The sequence below is a fragment of the Neltuma alba genome, unplaced genomic scaffold, assembly GCF_004799145.2.
Source record: "Neltuma alba isolate B1F8T4 unplaced genomic scaffold, ASM479914v2 tig00000377_pilon, whole genome shotgun sequence".
NCBI classification, from domain to species: Eukaryota; Viridiplantae; Streptophyta; class Magnoliopsida; order Fabales; family Fabaceae; genus Neltuma; species Neltuma alba.
Window position 1 is genome coordinate 60,377 of NW_021632026.1, and position 18,069 is coordinate 78,445.

Genomic DNA, 18,069 nt, shown 5'->3' on the forward strand with positions numbered 1-18,069 from the left:
CTCCAATAGATGCATCAACCTCCAATAATCCACTACATCCTTCAAGATTTAGCTTCTCAAGATTTTTCACTCCTTTAAGGTTTGGCGTCTTTATTAGATTTTTAGAGCCGCGCAGGTCAACGGTCTTCAACTCTGTCAAAGCCTACGAAGGAGCCAAAAAGACAATCTTAAAATAATGTAATTAATACCCCATTTGATGGCACTCAATTCTTCTAGAAGAACAGTACTACACCTTTACACCTTCCCATAGAAGTCTTATATTGCTATCAATCAGGACCAATTCAACAAGTTTAGCTGGTTCAAAACTTGGTGGTAAAGTACTGAAAGGAAATTTCTGCCAGGAAAGAAACCTCAAGTCATTGGAAAGATTATTCAGCTTTCCTGAAAATTTCATAGAAGGGAATATGATTAGCCTTAGGCAATTCATTTGGGATAAAACTTCAGCCCTCAATGGCAGCATCTCATTCACATCTACATCTTCCTCCTTCAAGACGATGGCTTTAACTTCATCTGTTCCCTACGACCAATAATGAACACAAACACAAAGTAAAAGGAATATGTTGGGTTCTTCGAATAATATAGGACTGCTAGGATAATGAAATAAATAAAAAGAAAGCGAAAAAAAAGTCAGTGATAAATGATCAAAACATTACTCACTGTCCTAACAGCTTGAAGATCTCTGTACAACCAGAGTCTGCTCCACTTTGCTGGCTCTTGAGGGAAATCTCCTTTCGCAATTTTCCAGCCCACTTCTTGCAGCAAATCATGCATCCGGAGTGTTCCATTGACGATGACCAAGAGTGATCTTTCACACAGAATGTTGATTCCAAGCTCGGGATTAAATCCACAATGATCTAGAATTTTTTTGGCATATTTCTCATCTTCACCCTTGAAGAAACAAGCAACATCTACAAATATATCCTCGTCCCTTTGGTCTAGTGAATGTACACTCGTTTCCAGCACTTTCATAATCTCTCTGTCGGGAATTTCTTTCAATCTATCTAATAGTGCTTTCCACTCTGATTGTTTCCGGGTACGCAAAGAGGAACCTAACACTTGGATTGCCAGTGGAAGGGCTTTAGCATATTGTAGAAAACTATGGGTCAACTCTTCAAATCCATCATCAGGAACATCATTTTTGAAGGCTCTAACACAAAAAAGTTGAAGAGCTTCTTCATCATTCAAAAGTTCAACCTTGTAAACTTTATCTTTACCCACCCCACGCCTCTCAAGGATTTTATCATCTCTAGTTGTTATGATGATTCTACTCCCAGGACCAAACCACTCGTGCTTTCCAACCAATTTCTTCAACTGATCGAAATGGTCAACACCATCAACAACAATAAGAGTTTTAGTTTCGCGAAGCCTAGTGCTTATTAAATTGGTTCCTGTGTGTTCCTCCCAAACCTCTTGATCTTTCCCCACTGTTTCACAAAGAAGTTGTTGTTGTAAACGGACAAGACCAGAAGGCTTGCGAGCTTTACTGACATCAAGAAGAAGACAGGAAGCATCGAAGTGGTGGGAGATTCTATCATATACAACTGCAGCAAGAGTGGTCTTCCCTGCTCCGGGCATTCCCCAAATCCCCACAAATAGAATATCATCGGATGAATCTAGATTTAGAAGCTTTTCAAAAGCTTCTGCACGAGATTGCATCCCCACTAGATCATCAGCCAGACTTGAGAATTTATGCTTCAGTTTATGGATCACATCCATAACGATTTCATCAATAATACCCGACTCTGATCTGAAGAGAAGGGAAAAATGAGCATTCCATACAGATTCATAATAAACGAGAACGAGACAAGATTACTTACTTATTCCTTACATCATAACCGGCGAGCTGGCCTACCTGTTCCAAAGCTGACTTCCATCCTGGGACCTTATCACTTGAGCCTCGCTCATGTTTATCAAACGGTTGTTTGAAATCGCCCCTCTGCTTTCGTACGTCAGATGGATCAACATGGTAGAAAATTGGTAGAACAGTGTATCCCGGTTGACCAATTCCCTCGCAAATCTTGGCCAGTTCGTCCAAGCACCATGTGGAATCTGCGAAGCTTTTGGATAAGACGACAAGTGAAATCCGGGATTGTTCAATCGCTTTCAGTAGCTCTGGCCGAATACTTTCTCCTCTCTGGAGCCTTTTATCATCCTTGAAAGTGTATATACCTTTTCGTTGAAGAGCAGCATGAAGATGATCGGTGAAACTGTTGCGAGTATCCTCACCTCTGAAACTCAGAAACACTTCGTATTTCCAGGTCCTCCGAGAAGACGAGCTGCTTGGTAGGCTAAGGTAATTCATTTCAACAATATCACAATCTCACTTCCTAAACACAGCAGAGACCTTTGCTTTCTCGCCGCCGTGGCTAACGACAGTGGAAAGTAAAGCCATCGTTGATTGGATATTAAAAAAAGAGTGCATGTATGTTTCAATTCCACACAATACTTTACTGTTGTCTCTTAATTTTATAAATTTATAAAGCGAAGTCCTCCAACTCCAATATAAGCTTCATTAACCAAAAAAAAAAATGCTGACACCGAAATTTTAGATATTAACAAATTATTCTCAAATACTGATTGGGGTTTAAAAACTGAAAAAGAGTTCAATCAACTTAAAAGACTACGAATAGTGAGAAATTTAATGTAATGGAAATTGTTGCAGAGTATTTGTATGTTATGGGGACATTAAAGAATGAAATTTATTTTTTATCTAGTGAAATAAAAATATGAGTTGATCCTTTTGCATGAAATTATAATTATTTGTGCGATTGATTTATTTCATAACAACCCGATTTACATCAAGCTCACAAAAAAAAAAAATAATGACCCAATTAAAATGTTTGATTAACATTCTATTCAAAGTACTAAAAACCAAACCAGTCATTAAACAAGTCAAAACAGTATGGATCGAAGATTAGTGGGCTCGACCGGAGTCAACTCAGGGATCAAACCTTTAAGAAATAAAAAAATAAAAAATAATTTAAATTTTTATTAAGAAGTAAATATCAATTTAGTATTTTAAATCACTAATAAAATAATCATACACCTACAATTTTTTCAACTTTTTCGTAATTCCTTTGACAAATTAAAATCATAATATCATATTACTAAAATCACTAAATATTTATCCCAACAAAATATCAAAATAGGTATATGATTACAATAAGTTTTTTTCCTAGGCTTATTCAATCATTAAGTTCTAATCATCAAACTAAGTTTTTTTTTTTGAAAAAAATGAAAGGCAATTGTGTTAATCCCCCAAACCAATTGGCCGGATTACCCTACCAAGTTACCCCGAATTGATCCAGGTCACATTGAGTCAACTCAACCCTGATTTCGATGCTCAATCAAACCAATTATGAAACCGGTTCAGTCTGGAAAACCGGACTAAATCGGCCACTTCATTCCAGCCTTCAATAGCATGATTCTATCTCAATCATTTTCCCGCGTCTATTGAGAATACGAGTTGTTCTTTAATACAAGTCAAATTCAGCTCTTGCAGTTTTTTTTCTTATATAATGCATTTGATTGATGTTGGTTGGTCTCTATCATCGTCCCTGGTCATTTGCCACAAATATAATATCGAGTGAGGATAGAGTGATAAAACAAGACGAGACTGATTTATTATATAATGCATTTGATCGACGTTGGTTGGTTGGTCTCTATCATGCCTTGTCATTTGCCCCACATATAATATTGAGTGAGGATATAGTGATAAAACAAAATAAAGCGATTTACGTACGTAACTAATTTTTTTAATTTACATCAATAATTAAAAACTTGTATTATAAAGGATTAACTTATATTTTTAACTATGGTTGCAGATTGAAATTGAGGTTGGTATGTTGGTTTAGGGGTTGAGAGTCTTCCCACTTGCTATGAGTTTGAATCCGACAAGAAGAGGCGTGAAGAGATTAATTTTGAACAAATTAAACTACTGGATTAAATTATGAATTTTTTATACATATTGATATTGATATTATAAATTTCGTTATAGATAAAATTTCGTAAAATTTGTGATTCAAAACGTAAAAGGAAAATGATAAAAATATCTATTAAATTTCAAAAAGGTAAACAAGTCATGTTAACTATTTCTATAATAGTTTTGACTATTATTATAATTGTCTGTGTGTCATTTTAAAATTTAACAATTATTTTTTTTATTTTTTCAAACATAAATACTAGCAAACTAAAATTACACAAATGCTTTATCTTTTTCTTTTTCTTATAATGATTATTGCTGGCCATAATGGTTATTGTTTGACTATTGCCCCTTTTTGTAGTTGTGAGAAAGATCATACTCAACTACTCAAGCACCACAAACTTAATGAGATAATAAATCTTATAAACTTCGACAAATTGCATGGGGGTATTCTTTACTTACTTAATTGTCGAAGTTCTTTGAAAAGTTTAAATTTGGCTTGTGGCAAAAATTTTATCTCTCGCCTGAGTTCCTTCACCGTTTCAAGACAAGTGAAACTACTCCCAAATTGTTTCCTTATCAAATTCGCGCACACTTCGTAGAGATGACAACCCTTTGTTCATAACTCTTTTCAAGGGAAGCTCCCAAAAATCTGCACCTTAATTACCCTTTCTTCTACCTATTTTAAGGTTCTTATTTAATTTATTGGTTTTTCCAACTCACAGGAATAAAACAAGTGCTCGATAATCTCTCTGGTTAGGATTTACCATTCAAGTGAGTGGTTGATGAACAAAATGTGCAGTTATGTTGCATCAATAATGTTGCAAAATTTGTACTACATTCATGTTTTGATCTGACTTTGCTTATCTAAGAATATATACTCCAAAGAATATATCTTACCCTTTTGAGGCCAGGGTGATATAGGAAAATCAAACATAATTGATAAAAAGACAAGTACATTATATTATTCCCAAATTTACCAGATACACTTGTACAAACACCTTCAACCTCAGGATTCATGTTTACTGACCTCACAAACACGCATAAAGTAAATAATACAGCAACAAACAAAATCCTGATAACCTTTTGGGTTCTGGTAAAACAAACAGAAGAAAGTACAGCAATTTTTCTAAGTATGGACTATACCAAATGCCAAGCAGCTCCACTTCTACCGAGCTCTTCAAAGGAGAAAAGTTCAAGCAGTATGCAAGTTCAGAGCAGCCAGCTAGATTTAGGACTTGCAACGAATTCAGAGAAAACAAGGAATTAGTGATACTAACAAGATTGGTGCAACCTCTCAAATTCAAGGATTTGAGCTTTGAAAGTTCAGCAATAGATGGATGGAGTTGCAACAATCCAGTGCATCCCTCAAGCTCCAGCCTCTCAAGATTCGGAACCCCCCCAAAATCTGGCGTCTTGACCAAGCTTTTGGAGCCACATAGATTCATTTTCCTCAACATAGGGAGCATCTGTGAATAAGAAAATATATAGATATGTAAATATTAAATAGTTATAGCACTTGAGTGGTAAAACACGACACTTGGGATATTTAACAAGAAGCAAAAAGGTATCTATGTTATTAGTTTAGGGATTTGGTTGAATAATTCCTAATATTTTAAATATTTGTTATACCAAAAATAATAAGAACATTGTCATATACCATTTTGCCCTCCCATCCTTGTGTCATGTTGCTATCAGGCATAATCAATTGAACCAGTGTATCTGACTGAAAACTTGATGGCAAACAAGTGAAAGGATATTGATCCCAGGAAACATATCGCAGCTTGCTTGAAAGATTGTCGAGGTTCCCATAAAATTGCACATTACGAAATATGAGCAGTCTAAGATTGATCATATTTGGTAAAGCATCGCTCCTCAATGCAACCCCTTTCGGCTCTTCCAAATCCAAGACTATAGCTTCCACATTTTCGATCACCTAGAATTATAAATGCATGTATATGGAAATGATGAAATGTTAGATTATTACTTTAACTTTTCATACTGTAATGTTGTGCTAAAAAGGAATATCAAAACTTACCTCGTATATTCCATCCTCCATAGCATATTCGATGTCACCATAAAGATATAACCGACGTCGTTTAGCTGGCTGATTTGGACATTGTTTTCGAACAATTTCTCGTCCCATTGCTTGCAATATACCGTGCATTTGTATCTTCTGATTTACAATTGTGATAAGTGATTTTTGAATAAGAAGTTCTATATCCACAGAGCAGCTGATGCAATCATGTAAGATTTCCTTCACATGATTAACGTCCCTCCCTACAAAGAAACATGCTATGTCCAAAAACATTTCCTTACTCATGTTATCGAGTTCATCAAAACTTTCTCTAAGCATCATTATGACATCATAAGGGGGAATAATTTCCTCTCTATCCAGGACACTTCTCCATTCTGCAACGCCTTTCCCAAAAAGGGTTGAACCCAATATTTTAATTGCTAGCGGAAGGCCTTTAGCGTATTCCAATGCCTTATGTATCATCTCTTGGAAATCACTAACAGGATATTCCATTGGAAAAGCTTCAGAACAAAATAGTTCGAAAGCCTCATCATCAGACAAAGGCTTAGGTCTATAAACTGTGTCAACGTTGATAGTGTTAAGTAGTTACGTTGTTAATTAAGTTATAACTGAATGTAGTCCCACTTGTCCACTTGCGTCAGTATTTCTCTTGTATAGCTGTCACGTGTAGTGGTCCCACCTCTATAAATAATGTACACCTCTGAATATTCAATATAACGTATCATTCACTCCTTCCTTTGTCCTTTCTGCTCTGTTCTCTCTGACTTCCTTTATGGTATCAGAGCACGAAAATCCTGAGGCAATGTCTTCCGCTTCTCAATCCTCTACTTCTCACTCTTCTGCTTCTTATCTCTCTCAGTCAAAAAGAGATATAGTGACTTTTTCGCATCTAGTCTCAGTAAAACTAGATGAAACTAATTTTTTGATTTGGAAACACCAGATCGCTTCTGCCATCCGCGGTCATGACTTACAGAATTACATTGACAAAACCGCCAAGGTTCCACCGAAGTATCTCCCGGACGAGAAAGATCCTGAAGATGTCCGTCCAAATCCGCAGTACCAAGATTGGGAAAGGCAAGATCAGCTTCTTGCCTCATGGATGTCATGCTCCATGAGTGACGCGATGCTCATGCGCATTGTGGGTTGCAAGACCTCTCTACAAATCTGGGAGAAGGTCCATGGTCACTTTGCGTCACAAACGCGTGCGAAGGTGCGACAACTCAAATCACAGCTCAAGAATACCAAGAAAGGTAATTTGACTGCCAATGAGTATCTCCTACAGATAAAAAGCCTTGCAGATGCGCTTGCTGGCATTGGTCATCCGATCAGTGAGTCGGATCACATTGAAATCATTTTTGAGGGTCTTACTGAAGAATACGATCCTTGGATCACTGCTGTTACAACAAGATCTGATCCGTATACTGTTGAAGAAATTGAAGCTTTGCTCCTGGCGCAAGAATCTCGTATTGAGAAGAATCAAAAAGCTGTTATGGCAGCTACAGCGAATCTTGCTCACACCAAACCTTCAAACAGGGGAGGTGGTCGGTCCAGAGGAGGTGGCCGCTATAATCGAGGACGTGGTCGTTCGACTTCGGGTGCTCATTTCTCTAATACCTCATCCACCAGCACATTTTCTGAAATATGTCAAATCTGTGAAAAGAAAGGTCACCGAGCTCGTGAGTGTTGGTATCGCTTTGATGAATCCTTCCAAGGATTGAGTCTTGCTGACAAGAACACCAAGAAAAACCAGAGTGCTTATGTTGCTACGGCTGAATGTGTTGGTGATCCGGATTGGTATCTCGACTCTGGAGCCACCAGCCATGTTACTAAAGATGAACACAACATCTCAGAGAAATCAGGTGATAAAACTATTGATCGATTGTTTATTGGTGATGGTAAAGGACTTTCAGTTCATTGCACTGGTTCTTCTAACTCCACTCTCCCTTACTCTCAATATACTCTTAAACTCAAAGACATTCTTCATGTTCCTGAGATTTCTAAAAATCTATTGAGCATTCCTAAACTTTGTCTTGATAACGATATACTAATTGCATTCTTTTCTAATGTTTGTGTGATCAAGGATCTACAAACTAATCGGGTCATCTACCAAGGTCGTCTCAACCGTCAATGCTCCAGACTTCATGGTGTCTCCTTATCAATCCAACCTCCTGTCTCTCAGTCTTCAGCACAGTCCTCCAGGTCATCTTCCCAGCTTGCTTATGTGTCTACAGCTTCTGCTCGTAATACGTCTGTTTCTGATTTGAATAACACTGGTCTATCTTCCTTTCGCATTTGGCATAATAGATTAGGCCATCCCTCCTCTCCTATTGTAATCGATGTCATGAAATCTTGTAATCTGTCTACTAGTAACAAGAAATCTATGTTTGATTTTTGCAATGCTTGTTGCCTTGGCAAAGCTCATCGACTCCCTTACTCTTTATCTTCTACTCAATACACCCATCCTCTTGAACTTGTTCATTCAGATATTTGGGGTCCTGCTCCCTATACATCTCGTGATGGTTTCAAATATTATGTTCATTTCACAGACGCTTATTCCCGTTTTACATGGTTTTATCCCCTACACACGAAGTCTGAAGTTTATGATGTGTTTTTGGAATTTAAGAAGATGGCTGAATTACAATTTAATTGTCAGCTTAAGGCTTTCCAGTCTGATTCTGGTGCTGAATTTCTCAAGATTGGTTCATTTTTAAAAGATCATGGTGTTATTCATAGGCTGTGTTGTCCATATACTCATGAGCAGAATGGACTTGCTGAGCGAAAGCATAGATCAATTACTGAAACAGGGTTGACTTTACTAGCTAATGCATCATTACCTTTTAAAATGTGGGTTGATGCCTTTTCAACTGCTGTGTATCTGTTCAATCGCTTGCCCAACAAGACGATTGGTGGAGTTTCTCCTTTTGAAAAATTATATGGAAAGGCTCCTAGTTATTCTCACCTTAGAACCTTTGGTTGTGCTTGTTTTCCTCTTACCAGACCGTATAATAAGCACAAGATGGACTTCCGGTCAATTCCTTGCATCTTTATTGGTTACAGTGCTACTCATAAAGGCTACAAGTGTTGGGACCCAAAAGGCAGAATATACATATCACGAGATGTTTCCTTCAATGAGTCTGATTTTCCTTATCCTATACTGTGTCCTTCTTCCTCTACTCCTGTCATGTCTTCTAAGTCCTCCTTTGTCTTACCCCCTCCACCTGTCCTTTCCTCTGTGTCTTCTCAGTGCAATGCTACTAATAGTTCTATTGCTTCAGCTGTTCATACTTGCAGGTCTCCATCAAGTATCTCGTCTTCTTCTGCTACTGAACCTTTGTCCTGTGAATCTAGTCAACCACCTGTAGCACTAGAACCAGAGAAACGAATAGTGACAAGGTCTATGAATGGCATTTTTAAGCCTAAAGCATATGTTGCTGAGATAGAACCCACATGTGTTCGTGATGCTCTTACTTCTCCTGTCTGGAAAAAGGCAATGGATGAGGAATATGAGGCTTTATTACGAAATAAGACGTGGCACCTAGTTGAGTTACCTCCTAATAGGCAAGTAATTGAGTGCAAATGGGTCTGGAAGAGGAAGACAAATCCTGATGGCAGTACTGTAAAATACAAAGCTCGCCTTGTTGCCAAAGGTTTTCATCAAATACAAGGGTTTGATTTCAATGAAACCTTCAGCCCTGTTGTTAAACCAGTCACTATTCGAGTGGTTCTATCCATTGCAGTGTCCCAAAATTGGACCTTACGGCAAGTTGATGTGAATAATGCGTTTCTTAATGGCTCTCTTCAAGAAGAAGTTTATATTCAACAACCTCCTGGTTATGAGCACAAGAACAAAGCACTTGTATGCAAGCTTGACAAAGCTTTGTATGGTCTTAAGCAGGCTCCTAGGGCCTGGTATGAGAAGCTGTCCAGTGTCTTTCATAAATTGGGTTTTCATAGCAGCAAGTGTGATCAGTCTTTATTTGTAAGGATCACAAAATCTGATATTATATATGCCTTGGCCTATGTTGATGATATAATTTTTACTGGTACATCCTCTGCGTTAATTACCAACATTATCGGAGCTATGAATAAGGAATTCACACTCAAGGATCTTGGCAGTCTTCGTTACTTCCTTGGTATAGAAGTGCAAAGGCCCTCTGCTGGTTTACTTGTATTATCCCAAACTAAATATTAAAGATGTGCTTAAGAAGGCAGGGATGGCTTCAGCAAAAGGTGTTGCAACACCAATGGTGTCCAGTTTGAAGCTCTTTAAAGAAGGACCTCATCTATTTGATCAACCTGCACTTTATCGATCCATTGTTGGGGCTCTTCAGTATGCTACCATCACACGTCCTGAGATCAGTTTCTCAGTGAATAAGGTTTGTCAGTTCATGCAAGCTCCATTAAAGGAACATTGGGTTGCTGTCAAAAGGATTCTAAGATATCTTGCAGGAACAATTAATCATGGGCTATGCTTCACTCCTTCTGCCACCAGATCTGTTGTGGCCTTCTGTGACTCAGATTGGGCTGCTGATTGTAATGATAGAAGGAGTACAAGTGGATACTGTATTTACCTTGGTAATAATCTCATTTCGTGGTCATCCAAGAAGCAAACCACTGTTGCTAGATCAAGTACTGAAGCAGAATACCGCTGCATGGCATCCACCGTCTCAGAGGTCTTATGGTTGAAGTCTTTATTTTCTGAGTTGAAACTCAAGGTCCCTGGCAAACCTCAGATCTTATGTGATAATCTTGGTGCAGTTCTTATTACTGCTAATCCAGTTCTACATGCCCGTACTAAACACTTGGAACTTGATCTACATTTTGTTCGTGAACGTGCTATTCGAGGAGAAATTTGTGTTACTCACATCCCTGCAACTAGTCAAATCGCTGATGGTTTGACCAAGCCCTTGTCCAGCTCAAAGTTTGCAGAGTTCAAAAGAGGTCTTCGGATAGAAGAGTATGTCAAATTGAGGGGGAATGATAGTGTTAAGTAGTTACGTTGTTAATTAAGTTATAACTGAATGTAGTCCCACTTGTCCACTTGCGTCAGTATTTCTCTTGTATAGCTGTCACGTGTAGTGGTCCCACCTCTATAAATAATGTACACCTCTGAATATTCAATATAACGTATCATTCACTCCTTCCTTTGTCCTTTCTGCTCTGTTCTCTCTGACTTCCTTTAAACGTCATAGTTTTGAAGGACTTGTTTATCTCTAGTAGTTATAATGATCCTACTCCCCCCGCCAAAGCAATTGGATTTTTCAACCAAGTTCAGCTCTTGGAGATCTTGTACAAGCTCGATACCATCAAGAACTATAAGAAACTTGTGGTTTCTTAATCTTTTGCAAGCCAAGAACTCTTTGTCTAGACAATCCCTCACCTCTGAATTTTCTGTCCCTAAATGTCTCTGAAGAAGTTCTTGTAGAGTTATGTCACCTTGCTTTAAACGTCGACTTACAGAGGGAAGAAAACAAAAGGCATCAAAATGGTGAAATATCTTAAGATATAACACCATAGCAATAGAAAACTTGCCCAGTCCTCCCATGCCACAAATGCCGACAACTCCAACCACATCATCTGAACTCAAATCCAAAAGCTTTTCCACTTCTTCCACTTGCGATTGTATCCCAACAAATCTGAATATGCCATAAAATAGTTTATCTATTTCTGACTTGACTTGTTTAACAATTTTTTGAATGACTCGTGACCCTGAACTGAAAAAGAAAAAAATGAAACACCAAATCAATCAAATTTGTTTCATCTTTAGGCGTGAGGGTAAAAGATCATGTGCTTTTATCAGGACAATCTAGAATTTACATCTAAATTCTCTAACAATTTTTTTTAATCATAAAAAAGTAGGATACAAAATAAAAATTAATTTCTGATTGTAGATTATAGTATCTGTTGTGTAAAAATAAAAATAAAAGATAACGTACTCAATGGTTAAAAGTAAAGAGATATAATTATGTGTGCGTATTATGAGTAAAACAATTTTGGTATGCAGCTATTTTACAGCCTAGATACGTTTACGCGTGAGTTTTGCTAAAATTGTACAAGCTTCCCGTCTAGACTCAACGTTAATATTCCCTTCCATCCTTAACACCTGGATCTACTTTATCTCCTATTTTTATCTTTTCTTTTCAAAATAATTTACCTAACCTATAAATTGATGTATAATATATAATATTGCACAAGAGTATTTTAGCGAGATCAAATCATATTTTTTATAACTAACTAATTTATCTAATTTCTTTAATATACCTAGTAAATTAGTTAAGTAGCTTCTACATTAAAAGATTTTGAAAGAAGTGCAAAAAATTTTTGGCCGAAGGGTTTCATACCTAAATTCTGATCGAGATTCAGGATTCAAGAGAACATATCAAGATTCAAAAGAAGAGGAGAAAGCTGAGAGTTATCATCTAAGTAACCTACTCCTTCTCATTCCCCCGACATAACGTGATATGGGTAGAGTTATGTACGTAACTCCCTTCTTGGATACTCGATTGGAATTCAATTACGTCTCGAAATCCTCCAGAGGCCCATAGGCATTATTATTGTACTCCTCTTATCCTTCATATAAGAGCTACTTTATAGTGCATAGGCCTTATATTAAATATCAGAGGGAGTACTAATTAACCAAAACCCATAGCTTTTTGAGACCCATATGTCTAGGAAAAAAAACAAAGATGAAGAGTAAGATTACATAGTCATTCCGTAAGTCCCAGGCAGAGGGAGTGGCCACCACTTTTTCGATAGCCTCCATCAAGTAGTGTGCCTCGAATTGTGCGCATGCTTGTTGAATATGGTGAGCGAAGGATTTTGGATCTACATCATAGAACACTGCTATAATCCTATGCAGTACATTCCGGGGACCGAACCCTTTTTTCAGATCTCTCCTTCGTCCGTTCACCTGGTCTATTTCTGCTTCGAATCTTTGTTCGCGTTCAACAATCAATGGATCTACATAGCGATATTTTACTAAGGTAAGCTGCGCAAACCGAGCTAGTTCCTTGAAACACCAAGATGAAGAAGCATAGTTTTTGGAGAAGACAACAATCCAAATCCACGACTCACCAATTGCTTGACGAAGGTGAGGTGGAAGATTGGAGTCTGACTTTTCATGCTTCTTATCGTCTCCGAAGATTCTGAAGCCTTCTGCTTTAAGAGCAGTCGAAAGGCTATGGATGAATTTACGATTGCTTTCATCGCCTCGAAAGCTGATATATACATGACTCGGTCTCAACGATGATGGGTTGCTCTCGAAATACTCCATATGGGATTCTAAGCTCCGAGGAATTCAAATTCAATGGAGAATCACAAATATTGCTTGTTGACGCTTAATTAAGCTCCCCAAGTATTGATCTTCTTAAATAATTAATGATGTGCCGCAAGTCATTTCAATTACTACTCTGGAGGGACAGTCTATTTTTCCATAATATAAGTTATCCTGTTAAATGTATTATATCAACGTACAATTTTCTTTTGTTTTTGCCCAAGCCCCTTCCACTTAGATAACACTGGTTGGTAGAATGTTACTTTCTTACACACACACACACACACTAAGTTGGCAATATATATACTAAATAGAAATAAAATTAAAAATTTATTAAATTTTAAGACAAAGTTAATAAAAATGTCAATATAATTTTTGGTCCTTGAAATTTGAACTTATTTTAGTTTAATTTTCTCAAATTTTAAACATTTCAATGGATTATTGTAACCAAACAGGCCTAAGTTTGATAAAAATAGTTATTTAGATGATGTACATTATTGAAAATTCAGTATCAGAAGGTTCAAAGTTCAAATCTGAAAAACATTAATGCGACTTTTGGAAAAATAAATCAATTGCCCCCAGGCGAAAACCATGTCAAATATTATTTTTCATCTAACTAGCTTTTTTTCCCCAACTAATTTATGAGGCTTCCTAAATCCTAACGCTATTCTAAGCATGCATTAGTCTCAATGGAGTTAATTTTCTTGCTTGGTACTTCTATAGTGTTGTATATAAGTTGAAGAGAGAATATTTTTTAATCCTATTTACAAGTCACATCATTAAAATAATTATAAATTTATCATTTTATTCTTTAATTTTTTCGGGTGTAATTAAGGGTATCCCTAAATCACTTTGGATTTGAGAATAATCTTTATCGGTCCTTGAGCCTTTAAGGTTATAGCTCTCTCAACAAGTACTCTTTTCAGGATCCGAACTTGTGCTCTCCTCTAATCATCTCAACCAATAGCTTGTTGGTTATTTTATTCTTTATTTATTATTGTGTAGATTTTTATTTTCTGAAAATCATATATATTAAATAGAAATAAAATTGAAAAGTAGTGAAATTTTAAGAGTCAATAAAATTTAATGTTTTCTTAGTTTTAGTAAAACATATTAAAGGTAACTTAAAAATAGTATAAGAGGGGTAAATTATTGTCATTATTGTGGTTGTTGTATATTACTCCTTCAGTCTTTAATATGAAACCTAATTAACTAATTTGAGTAGATTAAGAATGTTAGTTAAATTAGTTAATATGGTATATTTTTTCTAAGACACCATAAGTGTCTTTCTTAATTCTCTCTCTCCCTCTCCTACTTGATTATTGTTAGGAAAATATAAATAAGGCTAATTTGAAAAAAAATTGATAAACATGTAAAATATGTTTTATATATAGGACCAATATTAACTCTCTAATGAGCTTCTATATGAAGTAGCGGAGGAGTATTATTTTTGCATTCGCTTCATTTGATAACACGCGGATTGATGATGGTATCTGGCAAAAAAAATTGTGATGGTCTAATTTGCTACTTTTAACAATGTTGGCGTGCCTGAATTATATTGTCGGGGAATATTGAATTGTTAGTTTCTTACAACTTACGAATCATAGTCAGCTCTGTTATTAATTTTTTTATTTGGAAAAATCACAAAATAGGGACCCGTTATAATATTAGTATAGGTTTCGAGACAAACAAATGACAACTTTTTTGAATGGATCCTTATATGCAATTTTTTAATTTTCAGGGTATTGTTTTGCGATTTTCCCTTTTTTTATTTAGAAATTCCAACTTATATATAATGCACTTAGATTACTTGAAGTTGGCTGGTATGCCACGCTTGTGTAAAGCATTTAGAGAAGATAAAGTGGTAAGAAAGAGTCTGTATCAAAAAAAAAAAAAAAAAAAACAAAGTGGTAAGAAAGAATAAATTAAAGTGACGTGCGTCAATTATTTTTTTCCCAACTAAATTTATAATTTAATATACCTACCACGTTTCATGGTCTACTGTAGCTAAAATTTCAAAAATTTGGCCGAAACAATTCAAAGTAGGTTCATCTCGTTTCCCCTAAAAAATTGTTTATTCATTAATTTCATATTTATTTTATCCTAAAACTAGTTCAATTTTTAAGTAATAAGGAGAAATGGCTCGTGAAAGTTAAGATCCAATTTGTGCTAATAATCATTGGCAAATTGCTCGATCCCATCTTAATAAAAAAGTATATACGCTTTTATAAGTGTACTCTCTTAAGTAAATTCCTTTGTATTATTCATAATAATAATATTAGCAATTCGTAATGTTCTCACTGATTGTCAATATCACTCCACCAATCAAAGACGTTGTGGAAGAAGATATGTATCAAGTTAATTAATGAGTCCAAAACATTGACCTCATGAACTACGTAAGATTTGTGGAAAAAAACTTTCCAAGATAACTTAATTTAAATATTCCTCCGGTCTTTAATATAAGACTTATTTAACTAATTTAATTATGTTACAGACGTTAGATAAATTAGTTAATTATAAAAAATATGACATGTTTTTAATGATGTGCCACAAGTATTTCAATTACTACCCGGGTGGGACAGTCTATTTTTCCATAAGTTATCCTGTTAAATGTATATCAACACTTGTTGGTAAAATGTTATTTTCTTTTATATATATATTGGCAACATATATTAAATAAAGAGAAAGTTAAAATTTTATTAATTTTTAAGACAAAATTAATATAATTTTTTGTCCTTGAAATTTGAACATATTTTGGTTTTATTCTTTCAAGTTTTAAACATGTGGTTTTGGTCCATTTCATTAGTCATTTTAAAATGTTAGTCCGTTGAGATGTAATAGTATTAAAATTTATTGAAGTCTCATAAACAGTGTTAATTAAAGTGATAATATGGAGTCACCAATGACACATCTAAATCTTGTATGAATAATAGAGCATAAAAAAAAAAAAAGCAGATTCTCAAAACATAGCTATTTAGGCTCCTCTTTCTCTCATTGTTTGTTTGAGAAATTATTCACTACAAAGTGTTTTGAGAACTCATCTCCTTCTGTACAATTGTTCTTTGCGTGGTATTTTGAAGACCAATTCCTTTTTTTTTTTTTAAATTATTATCCACACAAGATCCTGCTAGATGCCATATGGTGATTCCACATCATCATTTTTAACACTGTTTATGATGTTTCAATAGATTTTAATATTATAACACCTTTTTAAGGACTAATGTTTTAAGGTTAATTAAATTTCATAGACTAAAATAATGAGTTTGAAATTTGAGGGACCAAAATTAAAATAAGCCCAAATTTCGAATATAAAAAATTATATTAACCCTTGGTAAAATTTAAAACCTTTTTAATTTCTATAAAAATGTTACAAGTTTCTATAAAAATGTTATAAGTGTCTCATAAATAAAATTAGAAGAGTGTTATGAATATAATAATATCTTTGTGGATGTCCATATATCTCTCATTATCTTCTATATCTCTTATAATCTCCAATATCTCTCATTGTCTCTATATCCCACAATTATCTCTTATTATTATGTAATCTGTAGATTCTATCAAATGTGTAAAGCTGTGCCTATAAATAGAGGCCATATATAATATATTGAGCACTCCTGAATAAAATGAGAAATACTTTCTCTTGTTGATCCTCTCTTCCTCTGTATCATTCTTATCTATTTCTTCTTTATTTATAACATGTTATCAGCACGAAGCTCAAACCAAGGTGTGTATGATATACCTTTCTACCGTAGCATAATTTTAGAGCATCATCTCTCTAATTTTTCTAAAGTATCCTTTACTCTGTTCAAATAAAAATATCTTGAGCATCATATATATAGTGTTTCGCACTACTACAGAATGAGGAATACTTGATGCTAAATACTTGATGGTTATAACAACAAACCGTCAAATATAGTGTCTCAGGAGAAAACTTGGTGGTTTTAATTGGAACCGTCAAATTTCATTCGAAAATACTTGACGGTTTTTCAAAAACCATCAAATTTTCTACAACAATACTTGACGGTTATATTATAACCGTCAAGTATTGTTGAGGTAAAATTGACGGTTTCTCCTTAAACTGTCAAGTTTTATAATACTTGATGGTTTTTCATTATAACCGTCAAATATTATTCTAAGATACTTGACAGTTATGAAGAAAAACTGTCAAGTATTATGTTTTAAAATGCCCTTCTCTATTCATTTTGCTCTACCGGGTTCAAAATTTCTAGCACCCTCTTCTGGTTCGAACCCTCTAAACTGCCATACCCACCTCATTTTCGGCCCTTCCTTTTTGTTTTTATTGATCGTCCTCCATCATCGTCCCTCTCTGTGTCCTCCTTCATCACTGCAGTCTCCTCTTGCATCATCGTTGTCGTGCATTGTTCTCCAAATTTGACAGCTTCAGGTTAGTCCTCCTTCGTCACTCACTCCCCTTATTTCCTTTAGTGCTTCCTTCGAAATGATTGTAGTTGAAAGAGGATGATAGGATGATGTTAGGACTGTTCACAATGCGCAGGGAAAAAGATCAATAGAGTGGGGAAATGACTTATTTATTGATATCTGATTCACTCTTACACACGAAAAATGGGTTTTTCTATTCGGTCGAATGGGTTTTTCCGCATTTTGATCAGTTTTTGGAGTTAGGGTCTTTTTCAATTTCTGTTTTAGCCATAAATTGTTTGCTAAATTATTGAAATTGCTAATGTTTCAATTTTTGTTTCTGTAATTGAAATTGACTGAGGCTGTATGTTTTATGTTTTTGAATGTTAATTAATTTTTATGTTATTATATATTGAAATTGCTTGACTGTTAGTTCTCTACTTAATTAATACTTCA

The 18,069-nt window shown here is 35.4% G+C and overlaps 3 protein-coding genes across 3 annotated transcripts; all 3 read right to left on the reverse strand.

The window, feature by feature from the left end:
* Nucleotides 1-203: 203 nt before the first annotated feature.
* Nucleotides 204-2,371, reverse strand: LOC114730079 (TMV resistance protein N-like). The gene is made up of 3 exons (XM_028917135.1): nt 1,818-2,371; nt 658-1,747; nt 204-517 (listed from the first exon to the last, which is right to left on the reverse strand). Exons 1-3 carry the CDS (start codon nt 2,300-2,302, stop codon nt 227-229), a joined length of 1,866 nt encoding a protein of 621 aa, XP_028772968.1. The 5' UTR covers nt 2,303-2,371; the 3' UTR covers nt 204-226.
* Nucleotides 2,372-4,896: 2,525 nt separating this feature from the next.
* Nucleotides 4,897-6,512, reverse strand: LOC114730171 (disease resistance protein RPP2B-like). Its single transcript, XM_028917236.1, has 3 exons — nt 5,961-6,512; nt 5,583-5,858; nt 4,897-5,391 (listed from the first exon to the last, which is right to left on the reverse strand). The coding sequence occupies exons 1-3, from the start codon at nt 6,450-6,452 to the stop codon at nt 4,954-4,956; spliced, it is 1,206 nt and encodes a 401-aa protein (XP_028773069.1). The 5' UTR covers nt 6,453-6,512; the 3' UTR covers nt 4,897-4,953.
* Nucleotides 6,513-11,139: 4,627 nt separating this feature from the next.
* On the reverse strand, nt 11,140-13,233 carry LOC114729089 (TMV resistance protein N-like). The gene is made up of 2 exons (XM_028916077.1): nt 12,590-13,233; nt 11,140-11,674 (listed from the first exon to the last, which is right to left on the reverse strand). Exons 1-2 carry the CDS (start codon nt 13,231-13,233, stop codon nt 11,140-11,142), a joined length of 1,179 nt encoding a protein of 392 aa, XP_028771910.1.
* Nucleotides 13,234-18,069: the final 4,836 nt, after the last annotated feature.

Coding starts and splice junctions, on each gene's coding strand:
- LOC114730079 (XM_028917135.1), bottom strand. CDS start 2,302: ATGAATTACCTTAGCCTACCAAGCAGCTCGTCTTCTCGGAGGACCTGG. Junction 1,748..1,817: donor GGTTATGATGTAAGGAATAA/GTAAGTAATCTT, acceptor CCTTCTCTTCAG/ATCAGAGTCGGGTATTATTG. Junction 518..657: donor ATCTTCAAGCTGTTAGGACA/GTGAGTAATGTT, acceptor TATTGGTCGTAG/GGAACAGATGAAGTTAAAGC.
- LOC114730171 (XM_028917236.1), bottom strand. CDS start 6,452: ATGGAATATCCTGTTAGTGATTTCCAAGAGATGATACATAAGGCATTG. Junction 5,859..5,960: donor TGGAGGATGGAATATACGAG/GTAAGTTTTGAT, acceptor TTATAATTCTAG/GTGATCGAAAATGTGGAAGC. Junction 5,392..5,582: donor AAGGATGGGAGGGCAAAATG/GTATATGACAAT, acceptor TCTTATTCACAG/ATGCTCCCTATGTTGAGGAA.
- LOC114729089 (XM_028916077.1), bottom strand. CDS start 13,233: ATGGAGTATTTCGAGAGCAACCCATCATCGTTGAGACCGAGTCATGTA. Junction 11,675..12,589: donor CTATGGGTTTTGGTTAATTA/GTACTCCCTCTG, acceptor TTTCTTTTTCAG/TTCAGGGTCACGAGTCATTC.